We start from the raw sequence: 24,060 nt of genomic DNA on the forward strand, positions 1-24,060 counted from the left end.
AAAATGAAAAGCTAATATTTTTATACTGGCTTAAATTAAAAAAAAAAAATTATATCACGTCTTAGAAGTTTGAGGTTTTCGATGTACATAGATGATAATTAATTACTTTTTCATGTAATATAATTTGCCATTTATTTGTTAATTACAATTTTTTTGACTAATATTTTTCTTATTATGTCGAAAAAAACTGTTTGAAGAAAGACGGAGAAACACTTATTCTTGGGCGTTCTTTGGCACATTTGAATTTTACAAAAGTTTCAAAGTGATCGTTTTAATGTGAAATTACTCAAATTTTAATGGCAATTTGTAATCACGCAAACTTGCCATTCCTCGTACGACTTTATTCCCCTAATTAGCGTGTGTATCGTGTGGGTACAAGTTTCTTTCGGTTGGCAATACCGTAAATACGCTCTTTTCATCAAGTCCAATCAAATTTATCGTTGCTCGAGTCGAATTCCGGTTGATTCCGTGATAAACTTCCGGTGGAAATCCTCAAAAACAGGGCAATATTTCGCGTAAACCTGCCACTTGTTATAATTAAGTATGTATACTATTGTGTTGGAGTGTCGCTTGTTATTTTGATTGCGGTGGTGCACAAAGCACCAGCTCGCAATGTTTTAGTGTTTTTTTCTGTGAAATTCTTTATTTGGGGAGATCTTCCGCTCGAATTGAGGCTTGGAATATTTCTTGACACATAAATCATTATCCGGTCGTCGTTTTAAAAATAAAATAAAATCAATAAGTCCCTATTCACATCCAGCTGAGCCGATTCAAATGAAAAACCCAGGTCACACAAGAGGAAAAAATGGATACAATGGAAACCAATTTTTCTTTCATAGCGTTCGAATCGTATTCGATATAGCTATTGTTCGCTGGTTTTTTTTCGAATTTGCATCCAGAATCGGGCAACAGATCTTGCATTTGCACACAAAATGCTAATTGTTGAAATATCGGAGAATTATTGAGTTGTGACGTTATGTGCGAGAGGTCGTTTTTCTTCTTTTGCTCGATTTCGGCTCCTCGAAACATTTGTCAAACCCTTTATCGGGAGACTGGTCCCACACGACCTCTCAAACTGTTTTATTTTCTTACGTTTAAGTGTCACAGCATAAAAGTCTTTAACTTTTAGACGCTCGCACATAAATTTATCGAGGACGCTCCAAACTTCTACACCAATCTGGGATTACTCGAGGACTTTAAGCTGAGCAAAAAAATTATAAAACAAAACGGTTCTGGGTTTTGCCCTATTCGCTCTATTTGTATTTTTATTAAATACATTAATTTAAAATTGTTGTTAAATTAAGCAAAACTGGATTGGAAGTATCTCAAATTGCTTCATTTTGGAAGAAAACTTTTATTTAAGTTATTATTTTGTTGAAATATTTTGATTCAGGTTGATTTCCGGCTGAAAATTTGGAAAAATAATCTGAAAATTGAAAAAATTATTTTTATAAAATACATAAATTTAGAATGAAGTCTGCATTAAAATCGAGTAAAATTGGATTGAAAATATCTCAAGTTGCTCGATTTTAGAAGAAAACTTTTATTTAAGCTATTATTTCGTTGAAATATTTTGATTCAGGTTTATTTCCGGCTGAAAATTAAGCCAAATTGATTGGAAATAGCACAAATTGCTTCATTTTGGCCAAAAATTATATTTTAAGCAAAATTCGTTTGAAAACATCTCAAACTGCTCTATTTTGTAAGAAAACTGTTATTTAAGCATTTACTTTGATGAAATACTTTGATTCAGGTTGCTTTCCTGCTTAAAATTTATCCAAATCGATTGGAAATAGCACAAATTGCTTCATTTTGGCCTAAAATTAGATTTTAAGCAATAATTTTTATGAAATGCATTGATTTAGAATGATTTCTGTAATAAAATTGAGCAAAATTGGATTGAAAATATCTCAAATTGCTTGATTCTGAAAGTTTTCTTTCAATTTGAGATATTTTAAATAAAAATTTAAACTATTATTTTGTTGAAATATCTTGATTCAGGTTGATTTCCGGCTGAAAATTAAGCCAAATCGATTGGAAATAGCACAAATTGCTTCATTTTGGCCAAAAATTATATATTAAACAATTATTTATATAAAATACTTGATGTAGAGTCATTTCTGTAGTAAAATAGAACAAAATTAGAAAAAATAGAGTTAAAATTAGTTGAAATTGTCTTATTTTAGAGAAAAACTGTTATTTAAGTCTTTATTTTAATAAAAAAAAACCTTGATTCTGGTTGATTTCCAGTTTAAATTTGAGCCAAATCGATTGTAAATAGCACAAATTGCTTCATTTCAGCCTAAAATTTGGATTGAAGAAATTATTTTTATAAAATACATAAATTTAGAATGAATTCTGCATTAAAATCGAGTAAAATTGGATTGAAAATATCTCAAGTTGCTGCAATTTAGAAGAAAACTTTTATTTAAGCTATTATTTCGTTGAAATATTTTGATTCAGGTTGATTTTCGGCTGAAAAAAAGCTCAAATAACTTATTTTATACGCTAACGTCCCAAAAATGACCACTTTTATGACTAAATGTCACAAGTTTTAGTTTTACCTTTCAGCCATAGAGTAAAAATTCTTGTTTTGCGCCTAAGTTTTACTTTTACCATGACATTACAGACTTTTACCAGTGTGGTTTTTTTCTTGTCTTTTTTGCTGCTTCACCAATTTCTCGAGAGGTACATTGTACATCATCAGCACTACTAACTGCACTAGTTAAATTAATAAACACTTTTGAAAAATTTCAATTCCGATATTGACTCTTGATATTTGTTTATAAACATTGCAAAGCGTTTTAATTAATTTGTTCATTTAGTTGCTAATCTTTATTTTCAATCTGAATACGTTTGCGGATAAAATAGTATATGTTATTCGGAATGAATGTTAGTTTATGCAGCTATAATAAACATTCAGCTTCGCTACATAAACTATTACTTTTACTTCTAAGAACATAATATACTATTATATTTATTACAGTACTTAAGCAACAACATAAAAAACTCGTTATCACTGTTAATAACCCATGACGAACGTGATAATAAATCTATATAAAGTATAGATTCCAAACGGCTAAATTTCGGTTCAATTTCGTTAAAATGTCACTTTTCGTACTATTTCTTCTTGTCACTTTTCAAAATATTTTAGCTGTTGAAGACTGTAAGTTTTTATTTTTTTTTTGCAAATAACTACTTTTGAACTATACAGGGTGTCTCATCGACCCAATTGCCAGCGATTACGACACTCCGATAGTCTTAACATCTGATTGGAAACAACGACCTCAAGTTTCGTTTTACGACAGACGCATTTTTTTCCAAAAAGGTGAATCTTTCTACATAGTATGTGAACAAAGTAGTTTCAAAGGCTGGGACATTGGAAAAGAGTACGAAAAGGTCACTTGTGTTGGTGACTCAATTATTATAAGTGAAACGTCGAAAAAGAGCCTAGATTTTAACACAATTACCTGTTTGCCGGGCGTAAAAGGTGTTATTTTTAACAATGTTGGTGGTAAATGTGAGAAAAACTACAATTTGCGAGTCACTGGACTTGTGGTCCATGATAAAATGTTCCCAGCATATAGTGTGTGTTGGGAACAAAGCCAATCGGTGCCACTTTATGCCAAATTTAGGACTAATAAAGGGAGAATTGATAACGCACTGAAGAAAAATCCTAATTTTAGTGAAAATTTTGAAGTGGGTAATCATAGACAAGCAGTGGAAGCTTTGGGTGTTGTTAATTTTATCACTGATAAGGTGTATCTAATCGATGGGCGTTTAGCTACGCAAGAGGACTTGTTCTACCCTTACGAAAAAGACAAAGTTTCCGATTTGGTAAATGTCCGTTTGAGGTGGAACACAATCGAGAATGGCAACTGGAAAATTATCCAAAACTCCATTCGCAAATTCATTAGCAACTCCACTAAACTTGGCGAAGTTACCGTACTCACCGGAGGACTAAGAGTGGCCACTTTGCCAAACAAAGAAGGGGTTTTAGTCAATTTGAAGTTGCACAACGGCAAAAATCCGGTTCCACTGTGGAACTGGAGGTTGCTTCATTCGCACAAAGCCGGAGTTGGAGTTATTTTCTTCGTTTATAATAATCCCTACGTTTCGAAACCAGTGGTTAATGAGGAATTTAACAACACTATTTGCAGGAAAAATGTTCTTGAGCAGATCGAATGGGTGAATACGCAAATTGATAATACAAGTCCTTTCGCTGGATTTACGTATGCGTGTCCTCTAAAATTAACGAAAATTATTGATAAGACAATGAGCGAAATTGTCAAGAATTTGTTAACCCCATTGGGGCTTCCCAAAAAAGGGCAATAATGAAAAAGTCTAATAAAGAATTGTTTCTGGTTTTTTGTTTCATTTTTTGCGCTATTATTGACAGTAATACTCGTCAAAGTTTCAAAAATCGAATAAATTATTTATTTTTAAAGAAGTATTTTTTACGCATTTTTATATATTTTTGTTGCAATCAAAAAGACATTTAAACAGTCGTTTTTTCATCCAGTTGACAGCAGTGTTCGTTTTAAAAAATTGAAGTTTTTTTTTGACTTAAAAATTCTACTGTCTTAGACCTCTTTAACAATTTTTTTTTCGTTTTAAAAAAATAAAAAATGCATTGTTCATAAGGTTGGTAAAGTCCATTATTGACCTTGAAATGTTAAAATGTAAAAAAAATATTATATACAGGATCAGAAACATGTCTGTTAATTTTAACACGTGAACACCAAGTAAAACAACTTTTTTATATAACATTTTGCAAAATTCCTATTAATTGTTTTTATTGTTTTCCCTCATAATTTCGTGTAAACAAGCCGTTCAATGTTAATAAATAATCACAACAATGCAATTCTTTAAATGTAGTTCCGTTTCTATCACAACGAAAATATTTCGGAATTTTTAATTTGATACCCATTGGTGGGTATACATTTTGATATGTTATCTTTTTCAAATTTTAAATCAAATTTAAAAGCTTTTATTGAAAAATTACAAATAGAACAATGTATTATTTATCGAGATGTGTTACATGTTAATATTAACACACATCTTTCTGATACATCCTGTATATACGAAACTGATAAATACTATTCTAGTGCATCGCCTGAAATTATTTTCAACTCTACAAATAAGTTACAATCTAAACTTAGTTTTTGGGTATTAAATTTTTAAAAAGAGTATATTTCTTTCTAAAAACAACATAAGTATTTTAAAAATTAAGCAAAATCGTCCAATAGAATAAGTTTTGCTCAAAAATATTGTAATAAAAAACTACATCTAAAAATGCCAAGAAACATTTTTTTTGACATTCAAAGATCAATATTAGACTTTACCAACTCGCTGAGACAGCCTTTATATTTTTGTTGTTTTAAAATTGTTTTTTTTGTTAATAAAAAAATGTCTTACAAAATAAGAAACAATGCTTGTTCTAGAATCATCATTATGTAGATCTCTTTCTTATCGACCCCCATGTACTTTCATTCATTTTATCTTATTTTTTTTAATAAAACGTCACAAAAGTGACCACTTTTATGACTAAATGTCACAAGTAAAAGTTTTACTTTTCAGCCATGGAGTAAAAATTTTGTTTTTGCGTCTAAGCGTTTATACTTTTACCATGACGTTATTGACATTTACCAATGTTGTTTCTTTTTTGTCTCCTTGCTTCAGCAATTTTTGGAGAGATACATCGTGGATCATCATCGACATTTTGCACTACTAACTGCACTACTTAAATTAATAAACACTTTTGAAAACCTTAACACAAATTCCAGTACTGTTCATCAGCGTTGTTATGTTTTCATTATTTACAAAGCTTTCTGATTATTTTGTTTATTTACTTGGTAATTATAGTGTTGCTCTGAATACGTTTGCGGATAAATTGTATGTTATTCGGAGTAAAAGTGAGTTTATCTGACTCAGCTAAATTTAAAAAACCTTAAGCTTCACTACAAAAACTATCACTTTTACTCCTAATAACATAATATACTATTTTGTCCAAAAAACTGTAATTTCTTACAAGGTTGGCAGTTTTATTTTATTAAAACTTTACCTAAAAAATATTTATTGGTTTTTTACTTTGATTATCTTTAAATTTTAATTTTATAAAAAGCTAGACATTTAGTTAAGCCATTTAAGCACCATCTCGTAGCAGCACCATACATCAATCTTCATAACTGCCCAGCCTTAATACTTTCCGAGTTGTAAAATTTCAAATCGTCAATAAAACATGACCACGAAATAAAACGAATTTTGTTTCTAATCTAGCCATAAAATCCATTAACGACCATTTATGATAAGCACTGTTATAAAAACCAGCATCTGGAAAATTCCAATCTTATCCAGAATGTGTTTTTTGTCAATTTTCCCCATTTTTGTTGTATTTAAGTTAGCGGTGGCTAGGGATGGTGAGTGGTAATAGAGTTCTTTCTTCAAAAACAATTGTTTTGTGTATACAGGGTGTCTCTTGGATCCTGTCTACCACTCCCCCCAAGCTCCAATAGTATTGACAAACGATTTCGAATACCCTTTGCCAGTGGCTTTTAACAAAAGACTTGTTTACTTCCAAGAAGGTGAGAAGTTTTGGGTGACATGTCCCCGAGGCAAATTCCAACGTGAGGATTTGGACCCAAAGGGTGTCCTTTTGGAATGTATCAAAGATACCCAAGTGTTGGACCCTAAACTTAATGCTACAATTGACTTCAACGAAATAACATGCACCACTGAAGACACAATAATAAGGAGTCTTGCATCGATTGGTTTTTGCAAAAATAACAATAAGCGTCGAGGTTTTTTTAATAAGGTAGGACCAAGTGCAGTCCAGGTTTTAGACATGTGTTTTGATACATCCATAATGGTTCCTCTCTACATCCAATATACGACAAACTCATGGTTGAACAAACTACCGAAATACGACGCCAAAGATGTCTTGTTTCATAGATTGAAGTTGTTTCCACATTCAATAAGAAAATACAGCTTCGAAGAAGTTTTCGCAGAATACGAGCAAGATTTGAAAATGTTGGGTCTCAACTTTTATCTCAAAAGTCCACTCGTCGCGGGGCCTTTAGTCGATAAAGGAGACTTTTTCTACCCCTCGCAACGAGACGGGACTTTTCTTCAGTTAAACTACGTTTTCCGCTTTAAATCCATTAATGACAGAAACTGGAAAAGTGTAACAGAATCAATCCAGACATTTCTTGCCAAAAACCATGACACCGATGTCTACATGATGGTGGGTGGTTTGAGAACAGCAACGTTGCCAAATAACAACAACGAAATCATTCAAGTGACATTCAGACAAGGGGAGTTTCATATGCCACGTTGGAATTGGAAATTGGTGTATTTTTCAAACAGCAACACTGGAGTTATTTTCTTCGTTTATAATAACCCGTTTGTGGCGAAAGATGTGGTCGATGATGAGTTTAAGAATGATATTTGTATACAGGATGTCCTCGATAAGTTGGATTGGGTGGAGGAGGTTGATAATATGGATGCTTCAGCTGGATACACGTATGCTTGCCCTCTTGATCCAGAACAACTCATCGACGATTATTTGTACGAACGGGTTTATAAATTTCTGAGAGCTGGGAAAATTAACTACAAGGCAAATTAGATTTCGTTGAATAAAAAACTATTTTGTGTCATATATAAACTTTGTTTCACTACTAGCAGTAAAAGATACCCTTATTTAGTTTGTCGAGAGGTTGTAAACATGTTTTTCTCTCCTAGTAGTCAATAATTATTTTCAAGAAGATTTTGGATTTCTTGTAGATGACCAAAGTGCAAAATAACAAAACACTTAACTCCAAAAAACTAACCCGTTATCATGCATTTAATCAATAAAAATTATATATTTTGCCATAAAATGATATAATCTTGATTCTTTTAATAATAATAATAATCCAAATTTTGTATAAAATGTCAAAGTGATCCAATTTGAAGTATCTAGATTGCACGATCAGTTTATAAATAAATTATCTTTAACAAAAATCGTTTTAAGTTGTGATGCAATTTATTTGATACGGACACGTTGTGTGGTAAGTAACAAAATGCAAAGTTTCTATTTGTGTTAACTTTGTAAGTTCTTACCTCATATGTATCTGCAGCTCAAAAATCATTCACCTAATGTATACAAATTACAAATTTTGGTTTAAAAAAATATAGTTTTCATTATTTTAATAATAAGATAATAATCAAAATTTTGTATGAAATGTGAAAAATATCCAATTTGAAGTGTTTATATCGCACGATTAACTTATGAAAAAATTATGATTAACAAAAATCATTTTAAATTGTGTTGCAATTTATTTGGTGGGGATACATTTTGTGCTAAGTATATAAATGCAATCACAAAATGATATTTTTAAACGAGTCAAAATGTCTCTATTGGTGTTAATTCTGTTAGCTCTGACCTCATATGTAACAGCAGCTTCAAAATTAGAATCCAAAGCAACTGGTAAGTAGTTTTTTGAACCTTAATAAATAGGTACTTACTTTAATAAAATGTAGGTTGCTCTTTAAACATATTGGTAAATAATGTGGTGACGCCTCTTTTTCTAAACTCGAGTTTCCAATTTCCAAATCCAACTTATAATGGTGCTACAGAGGTTGAATTTGATAAAGATGAAATTTTGTATATAGGATGTCCAAACGCAGACACCACTCAATCTAATTTTCCACTGGTACCAGGCGGTGAAGAAGCAAGGTGTGTAGAGGGAGAGCTAATTTATGCGATAACCAGTAATAAAACTGTTAATTTTAATGCACTTACGTGCCATCAACAATTCAGACCGTATTATAGAGAAATAATTCCTAGCTCAAAATGTGAATCAAATTTCACCGTTCGATACATCGGTCAAGTTATTGCTAATAAGGTGATTCGTGTGGTGAAACTCTGTTTTGACACCACAAAAATACTACCTCTTTATTCGAAATATACAACAAATAAATGGAGTGACTTGTTTGTGGACTATAATTCTGATATTAATTTTAATTACGTATCCAATGGTCTTTTTGATAATCTAGTACCATGGGATGTTTATAAACAAACGAAACAAACGATGGAAAATTTGGGAGTGTTTGGTTATATCACCGATGACGTGTACTTGGTTCCTGGACAATTAGCGGTTTATGATGATTTCCTTTCTCCTTACCAAAGAGACTTAACTTTTGATTATGCCAACACGGCTTTTCAGTGGAACACTATCAAGAACGGAAACTGGAAAAATGTGGTATCATCTTTGCAATCGTTGATTACAAAAGGAAAGGATTTCGGTGAGGTGACCATGCTGGGTGGTACCTTAAGAATAGCAAGTTTACCAAATAAGAGTGGTAGCCCTGTTGAACTGTTTTTGAGCGGTGATGGCAGAATGCCCGTTCCAAGCTGGTTTTGGAAATTGTTTTTTTCTAAGTCCGACTATAGTGCTATAATGTTTTTTGTTTATAACAATCCTTATGTTGAGAAATCCGTAGTTGACAAAGAATTAAAGACGATATGTCAAAAAGATGTACTCAACGATCTTCACTGGGTCAAAGGAATTGATAACACAAACGCGAAAGCAGGATTTACTTATGCATGTTTAGTGGCACGAAATTATATGGTTGATGAAGTAATTAGAGAAATTGTTAATAACGTTTTGAATGAGCAAAAATTCGGAAGCGGTTTGCTTCAAATCCCGATGGGAGGTGGTCAAATCCAATCCGAAGCCGTCAAAGTGGAGTCGTAGAAAAATGTTTAAAAAAATACCTGTGTTTTTATTATTATTAATTTAATAATCAGATTATGTTTACAATAAATATTTTAACCCATTTTATAAAAATGTAGCGTGTTTTTTCTTTCTTTATAGTTATAGATGACGTTAACAGTCCAAGCGGTTTGCTTAAATTTTCTTTATTAAGTGATTCTAAATGGGTCAAATTGCAAATGCTAATATTTTCTTCGAAATTTTAAGGACCCTGTAAAATACAGTTTTTTTCAAATTTGGAAAATTGAAAAATTTTGGATCTCTTGTAGACTAAAGTGCAAAATAATACTACCTAACCTGTTATCATGCAACTATAATCTATCAAAATTGCAAATTTTAACACAAAACAATATAATTTTTATTATTTTAATAATAACAAAATTTGTATGAAATATCGAAGTTATCTAATTTCAAGTATCTAGACTGCAATATTAGCTTATAAATAAATTAATAAAACAAATCATTTTAAATTGTGTTGTAATTTATTTGGTAGGGACACGTTTTATTGTGGTAAGTAAAAAATGCAATCACAAAATAATATTTTCAAATAATTAAAAATGTCTTTACTGGTGTTAACTCTGTTAGCTCTGATCTCATATGTATCAACAGCTCCAAAATTATAATCGAAAGCAACTGGTAAGTGATTTTTTTAAATCCTAATAATTACTTACTTTAGTAATATGTAGGTTGTTCTTTAAACGTATTGGCAAATAATGACGCAACACCTCTTTTCCTAAACTCGAGTCATCAATTTCCAAATCCAACTAACTTATAATGGTTCTGCAGAGGTAGAATTTGATAAAGATGAAATTTTGTATATAGCGTGTCAAATAGATGACACTACTATATCTAACTCTCCACTGGTACCAAAAGGTGAAGCAGAACAGTATAAAGAAAATACGACTATTTATCAGTGGCGGCAACATAGGCAGTGCCTATGCGATACAAAATTAAAAAATGCAACAAAGAATACAAAATTGTAAAACTAAAAAAGAAACTGAACTTCATGTGCCTGATAAAAAGCTTAAAACTTTTTCATCATATTTTTCTAATTTCTTTTCAAACTGGGTACGCTTATTGTCTCTAAGTATAGAAATGCAACCAGAAAATTATCTTTCTAAATAAACCAAAATAATATTTGTACTAATTTTTCACCTACTATTCGTAGTTGATTAAGAATTAAAGATGAATTTAGAATTAAAGAAAATGTGCTGAACACTCTTAACTGGCTCAAAGGAATTGATTACACAAACGCGAATGCAGGAGACAAAATTATAAGTTGATGAAATAATTAGACAACTTATTAATAAAATACCTGTGTTTTTATTATTATTAATTAAATAATTAGATTATGTTTAAAATAAATATCTTAACCCACTTATAAAAATGTAACGTGTTTTTTCTTTATAATTTAACAGTCCAAGCGATTTGTTTAAATTTTCTTTATTAAGTGATCCTAAAGGGGTCAAATTGCAAATGTTAATATTTTCTACGAACTTTTACCAACTCTGTAAAATACATTTTTTTCAAAATTGAAAAATTGGAAAGTTTTGGATCTCTTGTAGACTTAAGTGCAAAATAATAAAACACTTAACCCTAAAAACTAACCTGTTATCATGCATCTAATCTATAAAAATTACAAATTCAGCATAAAACAATATAATCTTGATTATTTGGTAATCAAAATTTTATATGAAGTGTCAAAAATATACAATTTGAAGTATCTACATCGCACGATTAGCTTAAATTATTATCATTGAGAAAAATCATTTTAAATCATGACCAAATTTATTTGGTGGAGACACATTTTATGGTATAAGTATAAAAGTGCAATCACAAAATGATATTTTCAAATGATTAAACATGTCTCTGCTGTTAGCTCTGATCTCATATGTATCAGCAGCTCCAAAATTAGAATCCAGAGCAACTGGTAAGTCGTTTTTTGGATCTTAATAAATACTTATTTTAGTAAAATATAGGTTGCTCTTTAAACATGTTGGCAAATAATGTTGCGACGCCTCTGTTCCTAAACTAAAATCACCAATTTCCAAATCCAACTTATAATGGTTCTGCAGAGGTTGAATTTAATGAAAATGAAATTTTGTATATAGGATGTCCAATGGCTGATACTACTTTATCTAACTATCCACTAGTACCAGAAGGTGAAGCAGTACGATGTGTAGAAAATACGGCTATTTATGCATTAACTAGTGCTAAAACTGTTGATTTTAATTCACTCACGTGTCATCAACAATTCAGACCATATTTTTATGAACAGTTTCCTGGCCAAACGTGCGATTTGGGATTATACCTTGCATACATTGGTCAAAATATTGCTAATCATTTCACTCCAGTGGTCAAACTTTGTTTTAACCTGGGGCAAGTTGTACCTCTTTATTCGAAATATACAACAAATAGATGGAGTGCCCTGTTTATAAACTACAATCCAAATATTGGCTTTAGTTACGTAGCCCAGCGTCTTTTTGGTAATCTTATACCAGGGGATGTTTATACACAATCGAAACAAACGCTGGAAAATATGGATTTGGCTGACTATATCACCGACGACGTGTACTTAGTTCCGGGACAATTAGCGGACTATAATGATTTCCTTTCGCTTTACCAAAGAGACTTAACTTTTGATTATGCCAACACGGCTCCCCTGTGGAACACTATCAAGAACGGAAATTGGAAAAGTGTGGTGTCGTCTGTTCAAAAGTTGATTACTCAAGAAATTGATTTGGGTAATGTTACCATCCTTAGTGGTACCTTAGATATAGCAACTTTAGGAATCCATACTGGCGACCATGCTGGCCAACATATTGAAGTGTTTTTAGATGGTAAAAGCAGAATGCCCGTTCCAGCCTGGTTTTGGAAACTAATGATTGCTCCTTCTTCACAATTCGCTATACTATTTTTTGTTTATAACAATCCTTACGTTCCCAGAGATCAACCTGACTACGATTTTAAAAGAGTTTGTAAAGAAGATGTATTGGGAAATCTTAATTGGGTCGAAGGAATTAATAATACAGACCCAAAAGCCGGAATTACCTTTGCATGTCTTGTGGGACGAGATTATTTGCTTGATGAAACGATGAGAGAAATTGTAAACAATGCTTTAGAAGAAACCAACATTCAAAGTAATTTACTTGAAATTCCTTCGCTTAGTATGGGTGAATCGGTGAAAGCGTCTCAAAAATCGAAATAAAGCAAATATTGTCCTGGAGTATATTAAAAAAAGACTTGTAATATGTTTGATTTATCTTATTACCTTATCAAAGTGTTAGTTGTAGAATTTTCCAATTATTCAACTAAATAAAAGTAATGATTTGTTCCAAAATCCTATGTTTTAGAAAGAAAAAGAATTAAGCGAATAGCAGGGAACAATTGTTTCTCTAAATAAACGTCATTTGCTAAATATAAAATTTTTGACAACGTAACATTAAAAAATCTGGTGTAAACATCACACGACTTTCCTTATCCCACTTATCTGGAAAACATCCTTTTAGTGTTGGGAATCCGACTAGCAGTGCCACCTGCCGGATTACACGTGAACTAGATGATAGTTGCCGCGGGTTCGAGCCTAGGGTTCATTTTTTTTTTAGTTTGGCACCTATTATTATTTTTATTTTATCACTTTTTTCTGTTTAATAAGGTATATTTCATGATTTTAAATAATTCTTATCCTCATGAATTTATTTATAGTATCTTCTTATCTTATAGGATAAGGAAAGTAAAAACTTACTTAACTTTAGCTCAAAAAAAATTAAATCTTGATAATTTTAATCACACACTTCAGATACCCTGGATAGATAAAATGTGCAATTTTACTTTTTTAGGTGGGGATAGGTGATAGATATAAAAATGCAATGACAAAATATTTGATATGTATTTACAAATAAATCAAAATGTCTCTTCTTGTGTTAACTTTGTTGGCCCTTGCCTCATATGTATCAACAGCCCCAAAATCGGAACCAACAGCAACTGGTAGGTGGCATTTTGTATCTTAATAACTTATTAATAATAAATTGTAGGTTGCTATTTAAATTATTTGGGAAATGGTGACCAGACTCCTCTCTTCCTGAACTCTAGTGGCGTTTTTCCAGATCCGATTTCATATGACACTGCAATGGTTTTCTTTAATAAATACGAACATCTATATGTAGCGTGTCCAAATGTTGACACTATTGAATCCAATTACCCACTGGTACCAGACGGTGAAGAAGCAACATGCGTAGGGGAAACGACTATTCATGCTATAACTAGTAATAAAACTCTTGACTTTTACTCAATGAATTGCAATCAAAAATTCAGACCGTATTTTTATGAACACTTTACTAGCGAAAAATGCGAATTTGGTTTCACTGTTCAATATATTGGCCATCTTATTGCTAGGCAATTTGTTCCAGTGATAAAACTTTGTTTTGATAAAGCACAAATAGTACCTATTTACTCTAAATATATAACAAACAGATGGAGTGCCCAGTTTGTGTACTATAATCCAAATATTGACTTTGATTACGTGTCCAATAGCCTTTTTGATGATCTGGTACCATGGGATGTTTACGCAAAAACGAAACAAACGATGAAAAATTTGGGAGTGTTTGGTTACATCACCAACGACGTGTACTTGCTTCCTGGACAATTAGCGGCCTATGATGATTTCCTTTCTCTTCACCAAAGAGACTTAACTTTTGATTATGCCAACGCTCCTTTCCAATGGAACACTATTAATAAGGGAAACTGGAAAAGTATGGTGTCGTCTATCCAAAAGTTAATTACCGAAAAAATTGATTTGGGCGATGTTACCATCTTGAGTGGTACCTTAAGAATAGCAAGTTTACCAAATAAGGGTGGTAGACCTGTTGAACTGTTCTTAAGCGGTGATGGCAGAATGCCCGTTCCAGGCTGGTTTTGGAAACTAATGATTGCTCGATCTCCACAATTCGCTGTAGTGTTTTTTGTATATAACAATCCTTATGTTGAAAAATCTATAGTTGATGAAGAATTTAAGACGATATGTAAAGACAATGTATTGGAAACTTTTAATTGGGTCACAGGAATTGATAATACAAACCCAAAAGCCGGATTTACCTACGCATGCTTTGTGGGAAGAGACTACATGGTTGATGAAACAATGAGAGAAATTGTAAACAATGCTTTAGAAGAGACTAATATTCAAAGCAATTGGCTTGAAATTCCTTCAGTTAGCGTGGGTGAAGCAGTCAAAGCGTCTCAGAAGTCGAAATAAAACAAATTTTGTTCTAGAGTACATTAAAAAAATACATGTAACATAATTGATTTATCTTTTACTCAATAAATTACTGACATTAGACCATGTTACATTTTTATTCCAACCCACCTTATCAAAGTGGTATTAGTTTTATGATTTTCCAGTTATTCAACTAAATATAAATATTTTTTTCTAAAATCATAACTTCAGGAGGAAGAAAAACTAAAGCAAATATGAAACAATTGTTTCTCAAAATAAATGTCATTGATTTGCCAAAAACAAAATTTTTGTCAACATAACATTAAAATGAATTGAGTTTACAAAAGAAAAAGAAATTTTATCTTTGATTTTAAGCCAAAACTGCTTCAAATAAAACGAGCAAATCTACAGGGTGTGTCAGAACTCCAGAAAAAAATTCCTAGTAAAATAAAGTACCAGGAACATGGAAAAAAAGTTTAAAAATTTTATCTGCCAAAAAATTTTGACATTTGATACTTTGTATGTCTATTAATGATAAGTAACTTTAAACAGAGTTTCAATTTATGGTACAGCTGTCTTGTTTCCTCTTTAAATAGCCTGTAGCAGCAAAAATTGGAAAATAATTTTTCCAACAGAAATAAATAGAGTCAAAGTGAAAACTCTCCTAACTTCAAAATTTTTAGATATAGATAGAATTTTTTTAACATTTTTTCATGTTCCTGGTATCGACCTTACATGGCATTTTTCTCTGGGGCGCGAGTTCTGGAGCGTATATTTAAACTTACGCCACTAATACGAGTATAGGCACTCTACCCGAATTGAATTTTCAAAAGCAAAAAAATAACATTTTTGCTTAACCTGAAATCCTGAGTCTGTAATGAAAACTTTATTATTATTCTAAGTAAAAATTTATTTTTCTCTTCACTTTGCATAAAGCAAAAGAATTAATAATAATAATACTAATAATAATAATAAGAAGAAGAACAAGAAGAAGAAGAAAAAGAATCACGATCGTAAGTCAGAATAATGAAGTTTTAATTATAGTTTTGTTTGTTTCAAGTTAAGCAAAATATGTGATTTTTTTGGTTTTGGCATAAAATCAATGATATTTTTTTTTACTTTTGCATACTCAATTCGGGGACATACGCAATTTGATTTTTTTTATAAAATATATTATTATTTGAGATATTATAAATTAAATTAAAAAACATTAATTCTCTAGGACTTTATAATCTATTTTTCTATTATAATGTTCTATTTTATGTTTTTATTGTCCTTTTTTAGGATCCTTTTTGCATTATTTAACGTCCTACAATCCGGTTTCCACTCATTATGTATCAGCAAATCTAAAATCATTCACTCAATTTCAAATTTTGAATTAAAACAATATAATCTTCATTTTTTTATAATAAATAATCAAAATTTTGTATGAAATGTCAATGATATTGAATTTGAAGTATCTAGATCGCACGATTAGCCTATAAATAAATTATCTTTAACAAGAATAATTTTAAACTGTGTTGCAATATATTTGGTGGGGATGTATATTGTGGTAAGTATAAATGTGCAATCACAAAATGATATTTTCAAACGAATAAAAATGTTTCTACTGGTCTTAATTTTCTTAGCTCTGACTTCATATGTATCAGCAGCTCCTAAAGCAACTGGTAAGTGGTTTTTTGAATCCTAATAAATACTTATTTTAGTAAAATGTAGGTTGCTCTTTAAACGTATTGGAAAATAATGGCGCAACACCTCTTTTCTTAAATTTGAATCACCAATTTCCAAATCCAACTTATAATGGCTCTGCAGAGGTTGAATTTAATGAAAATGAAATTTTGTATATAGCGTGTCCAAAAGCTGACACTACTATATCTAACTATCCACTAGAACCAGAAGGTGAAGCAGTACGATGTGTAGAAAATACGACTATTTATGCATTAACTAGTGCTAAAACTGTTGATTTTAATTCACTCACGTGTCATCAACAATTCAGACCATATTTTTATGAACAGTTTCCTGGCCAAACGTGCGATTTGGGATTATACCTTGCATACATTGGTCAAAATATTGCTAATCATTTCACTCCAGTGGTCAAACTTTGTTTTAACCTGGGGCAAGTTGTACCTCTTTATTCGAAATATACAACAAATAGATGGAGTGCCCTGTTTATAAACTACAATCCAAATATTGGCTTTAGTTACGTAGCCCAGCGTCTTTTTGGTAATCTTATACCAGGGGATGTTTATACACAATCGAAACAAACGCTGGAAAATATGGATTTGGCTGACTATATCACCGACGACGTGTACTTAGTTCCGGGACAATTAGCGGACTATAATGATTTCCTTTCGCTTTACCAAAGAGACTTAACTTTTGATTATGCCAACACGGCTCCCCTGTGGAACACTATCAAGAACGGAAATTGGAAAAGTGTGGTATCGTCTGTTCAAAAGTTGATTACTCAAGAAATTGATTTGGGTAATGTTACCATCCTTAGTGGTACCTTAGATATAGCAACTTTAGGAATCCATACTGGCGACCATGCTGGCCAACATATTGAAGTGTTTTTAGATGGTAAAAGCAGAATGCCCGTTCCAGCCTGGTTTTGGAAACTAATGATTGCTCCTTCTTCACAATTCGCTATACTATTTTTTGTTTATAACAATCCTTACGTTCCCAGAGATCAACCTGACTACGATTTTAAAAGAGTTTGTAAAGAAGATGTATTGGGAAATCTTAATTGGGTCGAAGGAATTAATAATACAGACCCAAAAGCCGGAATTACCTTTGCATGTCTTGTGGGACGAGATTATTTGCTTGATGAAACGATGAGAGAAATTGTGAACAATGCTTTAGAAGAAACCAACATTCAAAGTAATTTACTTGAGATTCCTTCGCTTAGCATGGGTGAATCGGTAAAAGCTCCTCAAAAACCGGAATGAAACAAATATTGTCCTGAAGTATATTAAAAAAAAACTTGTAATATGTTTGATTTATCTTATTACCTTATCAAAGTGTTAGTTGTACAAATATTCAACTAAATAATATTAATGATTTGTTCCAAAATCCTATATTTTATAAAGAAAAAGATTTAAGCGAATAGTAGGGAACAATTGTTTCTCTAAATAAACTTTATTTAACAAATATAAAATGTTTGACAATGTAACATTAAAAAATATACAGGCTAAGTCAGGCTGAGTAACATATAACAAAGACCCTGACCAATTTTCAGACGCAACCCAAAATACATTCTCAGATGCACTACTTGAAATTCCTTCGCTTAGCATGGGTGAATCGGTGAAAGCGTCTCAACAACCCTAATGAAAAAAATATTGTCTTGGAATACATTAAAAAAATACTTGTAATATGTTTGATTTATCTAATAATCTTATCAAAGTGTTAGTTTAACAGTTCTCCAGTTACTCAACTAAATAAAAATAATGATTTGTTCTAAAATAAAATACTTTAGAAAGAGGAAAAACTAAAGCAAATAGCAGGAAACAATTGTTTCTCTAAATAAACGTTATTAGCCAAATATAAGATTTTTGACAACGTAACATTAAAAAATATACAGTGAGCGCCAAAATTATGAAATAATCTTATTTATTAAAACAATAATTAAACAATATTTGTGACCAAAATCAACAATAGTAATACTGAACGAGTCATTTATAATAAAGACTTTAACCGATTTTTACACGCAACCCAGAATACATTCCCACAGATAATTTGGCTTTTGTTGTGTTTGAAAAATTTAGATTAATAAATTGAAAGCAAAGCAAAACTATCACACCCATCTCTGTGCATATCATTGCAAAATTTCAAACAGTACATCAATTAAAACTCATAGTGGCATCAGAAAATGTATTTACATTTACGTTACAACACCGTTTTGATCAAAACTGAACAGTTTTTTGTTATCAGTCATTTGTTTGTCTTAGATAAAATTAATAAAAATGTTCAATTTTTTTCAAATTAGTGATAAGTAATGAATAGTTAGCTTGTTGAAAGACAATTTAACAATGAATCTAAAAATAATAAAATATACAGGCTGTTCCATTTAAAAAACTAAAATTGCTGTTAGTACTGGTGAAACAGGAAGCAGCATTGATTGAGTATCGATTCCAAACAAAAGATGACAAGAATCTGTTCTAAGAAGTATTGTCATATCTTTACAAAAAATGCAGTCATGGCTTGCAGTCTACATATGATTCACCCTGCATATTATAAAAGTTATGTTATGAATAAATTTGACACAAAGTTATAATTAAAATAACTAAAATAATAAAATAAAAAACTAAAATTAATAAATAAAAATAATAAAAAAGTTTTAGATGCAACGATTACCTATACCTGTATTTTTTTTATTGTTATCAGTTATCACTTATCAATAATTAAGAACGGCAGATTAAATATAAGATTTTTTTATTTCTTAGAAAATCCAGAAATATTAAATGAAAAAGTACTAGATAAGCAAAATTCAAAAGATACTGGCGGAAATTTCGAAATTTTATTGGTGATGTTTTGTGGTATCTACTCGTAAGTATAGAAATGCAACCAAAATAATTTTTGTACTGATTTTTCAACTACTATTCGTAGTTGATTAGGAATTAAAGACGATATATAGGGTGCGCCAGAACTTGCGCCCCAGAGAAAAATACTATATACGGTAAGATACCAGGAACATGAAAAAAAAAAATGTTAAAAAAATTTCATCTATAAAAAATTTGAAGTTAGGAGGGTTTAAATTTTGAACTTTGATTGTATTTATTTCTGTTGAAAAAATTTTCCAAGTTTTTTTGCTAGGCTATTAGAAGAAGAAACAAGGAAGCTGTATCCTAAATTGTAACTCTGTTTATGAAAATTATGAATGATTATGAATAATTATAAAAAAACCATATACAAGATCATCAGTATTATTAAATAGACACCAAAAATGTCAAATATCAAAAAATTAATGTCAAAATTTTTTGACAGATAGAATTTTTTTCATGTTCCTAGTATCTTATCTTACTTGAAAATTTTCTCTTGTTAATAACGTTTTCAAGGAAAAATTCAGAAGCAAATCTAAACCGAAGCCGTCAAAGTCTAATCGGAAAAAAGTTATTAAGAAAAAAAAAACTTTAATTGAACTATTAAGTGATTAGATTTTGTATACATCAAATCTTAATCTATCTTAAAAATACAGGAAGTCTCAAAATTGAAGCCCATGCTTCTCAGGTTTGTTTCACAAATCAAAAATTAAGAGTAGAAATTTTTTTTATTCTTTTTTGTTATCGACTTATTGATAAAAATGTAAATAAGAAGTTTTATTGGAAAAGGTTTTTAAAATAAGAAAAAAGGTGAGGTGTTGTTGAAAATGAAAGATTTTGTAAACGTTAATAAAATCAATTTTGCTATTCTCTTCAGACTGTCAACTAAAAAAGTTTCCTTCACATTTTCTTTAAAAATTTTTTTAACAAATTTAGAATAGAAAATAAAAATTTTATCTAACAATATTGCAACACGTCCTGTTGTTGAATCACTATCTAAATAATCTAATCACATCGTATTATATAAATCCCGATACACTCATCAAATCCAGTTCAAAATGTCACTTTTGCTACTTCTTCTCGCTTCTTTAGCAACCTCACAAGCCGAAATAGGTAACTCTTTTAACCCTCCCGACTTGTTTAATTATTTAAAAAAAAATTAGGCTGTGTTTTGGACATCTTGGCTAAAGCTCCAAACGCCCCTCTGGTCGTCAACTCCAGCTTCCAATACCCGACCCCTATCTCCATCCACAACACTCAAATTTATTTCTCTCAAGGTGAATTCTTCTACATTGCGTGCCCCAATGGTACCTCCAACTACCCCATTGTGGGGTCAGGCGAAGTGGCTATTTGCCACCACAACTCGACAATTTCCACCCTGAGTAGTGATTTAGTGGTCGATTTCCACGAAATTGAATGTCGACAAGAAACCAGACCCAATGTTTTACATTACAACACAGACACTTTATGCGAACATAATTTTCGGCTCCATAACATGGATAACGTGGTTTTTGGAACCAATCTCACGAGTATTTCGATGTGTTTTGATTATCATTACTACGTACCTTTGTACTCAAAGTATACGACAAATCAGTGGTTGGATAATAATCCGAGTTACGACCCAAATGTTACGTTTTTTAACCCAAGTGAGGTGTTTCAAGGGAAGAATTTACTCGAGTATGAAAAGACAGTTAAGGAAAGAATGGAGAATTTAGGGTTTGGGGATTACATCACAGATAATGTCACCCTTATCTTGGGCCACTTGGCAGATCCCAGCGAATTTCTGACGTCTTTTGAACGAGATTTGACTTTTGACACCTCCAATGCTGTGTTTCGGTGGAACACAATCGATCAGGGTAATTGGAAGAAGATCAGACTTGCCATGCAAGAACTGATAACCCATGGTGGTGATTATGGAGATGTTATCATGCTTACTGGTGCTCTAAATGTCGCCACTCTAGTAGGAAAAAAACTCTTTTTAGACACTTTATTTAAGGCCATTCCTGTACCACAATGGATTTGGAAATTAATGTATTCCAAAACAACCAAATTTGGGATTATATTTTTTGTCTACAATAATCCCTGGAATAAGAAGAGTCAAGCTGATTCCGAATTTGAATCAGTTTGTGAAAACGTTTTCGATAGTCTTAATTGGGTCGACCGTATTGACAACGAAGATGCTTTCGCCGGATATACTTATGCCTGCACTTTAGACAGGAATCAGATTTTTGATGACACTATAGATAAGATTGTGCAAAATGTACTTAAATAAAAAACATATCAATTGAAAGCAGTTAGTCGTTTTATTTCATAGTATAGTATAGTATAGTAGGGTGTCCCAGCGAGTTGAAAAAGTCCATTAGTAATCTTTAAATGGTAAAATTTAAAAAAAATGTATAAAACTTTGAAAGACACATCTAGTGCATCACCTAAAATTATTTTCAGCCATACAGCATGTCCCAAAAATAAATTACGATACAAACTTGTGTTTTTTTTTTAATGAAACACCGTATGTTTCTTTGCATTCTTTTAAAACAATGTTTTTATGCTTAACTTTTTTTAGTCGATTTTGCTTAGTTTTAGAAATAAGACGTTTTTTTGACGAAAACATGCACTTTTTAAAAATTTATTACACAAAAACTAAGACAGCTAGAACAATTTTTTTTTACTTCTGCAAAGGAGAAAGTACAGAATTTAAAGCTGTAGCATTTTTTAGTGTTTTGCATTTGTAAAGATTAATAAATTGAAAGTTTATTAAAAGTTAAATAATTTAAAAAAATTAATGGAACAACCTATTTTTTATTTTTGCATTTAATAGATTGATAAATTGTCTATCTAAAAAAATTAACTTTTAATATATTTCTTCCATCTCTTGTGCAACTGTGCACTTTTTGGCTACTGAAACAATAGTAATTATTTTTTTAATGTTTAACGTTATACAGGGTGCGCCAGAACTCGCGCCCCAGTGAAAATTTTCAAGTAAGGTAAGATACCAGGAACATGAAAAAAATGTTCAAAAAATTCTATCTGTCAAAAAATTTTGACATTTATTTTTTGGTATTTGACATTTTTTTATATCTATTTAATGATACAGATGAACCTGTATATGTTAGTTAAGGGACAAAAATTTTGCCAATAAAAACCACAAATAACATTAAACAGAGTTACAATTTAGGATCCAGCTACCTTATTTTCTCTTTTAATAGCCTATAGCAAAACTTGGAAAATTATCTTTCCAATAGAAATAAATAGAGTCCAAGTGCAAAATTTAAAACCTCATAACTTCGAAATTTTTAAAGATAAATTTTTTTTAACATTTTTTCCATATTCCTGGTATCTTACCTTATATGGCATTTTTCTCTGGGGCGCGAGTTCTGGCGCACCCTGTATATTTGATTATAAACACCTAAAAGTAAATAATTGTCTTGTATGTTTTCTGGCGTATATCTGTGTTTCGTTTGGAATTCCGTCTTCTCCTGTAGCTTTCTTTTTTAACTTTCTAATCTGTTTTTCTATTTCTTATTTTGTAAATTCGTTTATTTCCTCCAATGGTTCCGTACTTTTGGTCCCGGTACCCGGTACGGTTCTGTTTTGACTTGCTTCCAGTATTTCCATAAAGTGGTTTTACCATTTTTCCAAACTTATGTTTTCGTTTATTTTGTCTTTACATTTTCTTTCTTTATTTATAAATTTCCACCTTTGACTCTGTTCTAATTTTCTTTATTTTGTTTTTTCTTCTTTTTGCTGTTTTTTTTTCTTTCTTCACACTTTTTCTTGTACTGTTTTCTTGTTTTCAGATACTCTGGTTTTGTATCTATTCCTTTTTTCCATTTTTTTAGTTTCTCTCTAACTTGTTTTTTCATTTTTTTACATTCTTTATTCCACCAATTGTTACGTTTTGTCTTTGTATATACTTTTTTTTTAACCATAGTTGCTTTTGTCTTTCTGACTAGATCTTTGTACATATCGTCAGTATCTGCATAGTAATTATTGAAAATTGATTGTTTGTTTTCTATAGTTTTGGTTTGGTTCTTCGTTCCATTTCGTTCTTACTTGTATAATTTTTTCTTCTTATTTGCTCCTTACATTTTTCTTTGTCCTTTGTCCTTTTATTGTAATTTCTAAAGATATGTGGTTTGCTTCTACTCTGTTTCTGACAATTTTTTCCCATGATTCGTCATTAGCAATCCCATAATCTATTATGGATGTCCCGATCTGTCCAATGTATGTGTAATCTTCCTCCAAATCGCCCTCTTTTAAAATTTCCCAACCCCTATCTTCGATCATGCCAATTAGAGTTAGGCCTTCCACTTTGTCTTTTGCTTTTCTTGTTTTTATTTTCTCTTTGTCGTCTGTTCTTGTTCCTTTTGTTTCTCCTTGCGGTAGTAAAAATAATATTTCTAGATGTCTTAGTTTTTGTGTAATAAATTTTTAACAAATGCATGTTTTCGTCAAAAAAATCTAATGAATGAAATCTAAGCAAAGTCAACCAATAAAAGTTTAGCTTAAAAATATTGTTTTAAAAATCTACATCCGAAAACGCTAAGAAACATGTTTC

The 24,060-nt window shown here is 31.0% G+C and overlaps 6 protein-coding genes across 7 annotated transcripts in view; 5 read left to right on the forward strand and 1 right to left on the reverse strand.

Moving 5' to 3' along the window:
• Positions 1-24,060, reverse strand: part of LOC123004122 — a 127,566-nt gene that overhangs the window by 46,235 nt on the left and 57,271 nt on the right. The window lies entirely within an intron of this gene.
• LOC123004130 lies at positions 3,071-4,364 on the forward strand. The gene is made up of 2 exons (XM_044397246.1): positions 3,071-3,166; positions 3,215-4,364. The coding sequence occupies exons 1-2, from the start codon at positions 3,106-3,108 to the stop codon at positions 4,333-4,335; spliced, it is 1,182 nt and encodes a 393-aa protein (XP_044253181.1). The 5' UTR covers positions 3,071-3,105; the 3' UTR covers positions 4,336-4,364.
• LOC123004129 lies at positions 8,389-9,830 on the forward strand. The gene is made up of 2 exons (XM_044397244.1): positions 8,389-8,467; positions 8,521-9,830. The coding sequence occupies exons 1-2, from the start codon at positions 8,389-8,391 to the stop codon at positions 9,735-9,737; spliced, it is 1,296 nt and encodes a 431-aa protein (XP_044253179.1). The 3' UTR covers positions 9,738-9,830.
• On the forward strand, positions 13,580-15,090 carry LOC123004127. The gene is made up of 2 exons (XM_044397242.1): positions 13,580-13,742; positions 13,790-15,090. The coding sequence occupies exons 1-2, from the start codon at positions 13,664-13,666 to the stop codon at positions 15,004-15,006; spliced, it is 1,296 nt and encodes a 431-aa protein (XP_044253177.1). The 5' UTR covers positions 13,580-13,663; the 3' UTR covers positions 15,007-15,090.
• LOC123004128 lies at positions 16,565-17,955 on the forward strand. Its single transcript, XM_044397243.1, has 2 exons — positions 16,565-16,634; positions 16,684-17,955. Exons 1-2 carry the CDS (start codon positions 16,568-16,570, stop codon positions 17,910-17,912), a joined length of 1,296 nt encoding a protein of 431 aa, XP_044253178.1. The 5' UTR covers positions 16,565-16,567; the 3' UTR covers positions 17,913-17,955.
• LOC123004131 lies at positions 20,556-21,795 on the forward strand. Its single transcript, XM_044397247.1, has 2 exons — positions 20,556-20,615; positions 20,666-21,795. Exons 1-2 carry the CDS (start codon positions 20,561-20,563, stop codon positions 21,772-21,774), a joined length of 1,164 nt encoding a protein of 387 aa, XP_044253182.1. The 5' UTR covers positions 20,556-20,560; the 3' UTR covers positions 21,775-21,795.

Source organism: Tribolium madens, unplaced genomic scaffold, assembly GCF_015345945.1.
Source record: "Tribolium madens isolate multiple individuals breed KSU strain unplaced genomic scaffold, Tmad_KSU_1.1 Scaffold_1;HRSCAF=32;Tcas5.2_LG8, whole genome shotgun sequence".
NCBI lineage: Eukaryota > Metazoa > Arthropoda > Insecta > Coleoptera > Tenebrionidae > Tribolium > Tribolium madens.

Bases quoted from the DNA above. Each gene is read 5' to 3' on its own strand.
- LOC123004131 (XM_044397247.1), top strand. From the start codon at position 20,561: ATGTCACTTTTGCTACTTCTTCTCGCTTCTTTAGCAACCTCACAAGCC. The intron at 20,616-20,665 runs GTAACTCTTTTA...AAAAAAAATTAG, and splicing joins AACCTCACAAGCCGAAATAG to GCTGTGTTTTGGACATCTTG.
- LOC123004130 (XM_044397246.1), top strand. From the start codon at position 3,106: ATGTCACTTTTCGTACTATTTCTTCTTGTCACTTTTCAAAATATTTTA. The intron at 3,167-3,214 runs GTAAGTTTTTAT...TGAACTATACAG, and splicing joins TATTTTAGCTGTTGAAGACT to GGTGTCTCATCGACCCAATT.
- LOC123004127 (XM_044397242.1), top strand. From the start codon at position 13,664: ATGTCTCTTCTTGTGTTAACTTTGTTGGCCCTTGCCTCATATGTATCA. The intron at 13,743-13,789 runs GTAGGTGGCATT...AATAAATTGTAG, and splicing joins ATCGGAACCAACAGCAACTG to GTTGCTATTTAAATTATTTG.
- LOC123004129 (XM_044397244.1), top strand. From the start codon at position 8,389: ATGTCTCTATTGGTGTTAATTCTGTTAGCTCTGACCTCATATGTAACA. The intron at 8,468-8,520 runs GTAAGTAGTTTT...AATAAAATGTAG, and splicing joins ATTAGAATCCAAAGCAACTG to GTTGCTCTTTAAACATATTG.
- LOC123004128 (XM_044397243.1), top strand. From the start codon at position 16,568: ATGTTTCTACTGGTCTTAATTTTCTTAGCTCTGACTTCATATGTATCA. The intron at 16,635-16,683 runs GTAAGTGGTTTT...AGTAAAATGTAG, and splicing joins AGCAGCTCCTAAAGCAACTG to GTTGCTCTTTAAACGTATTG.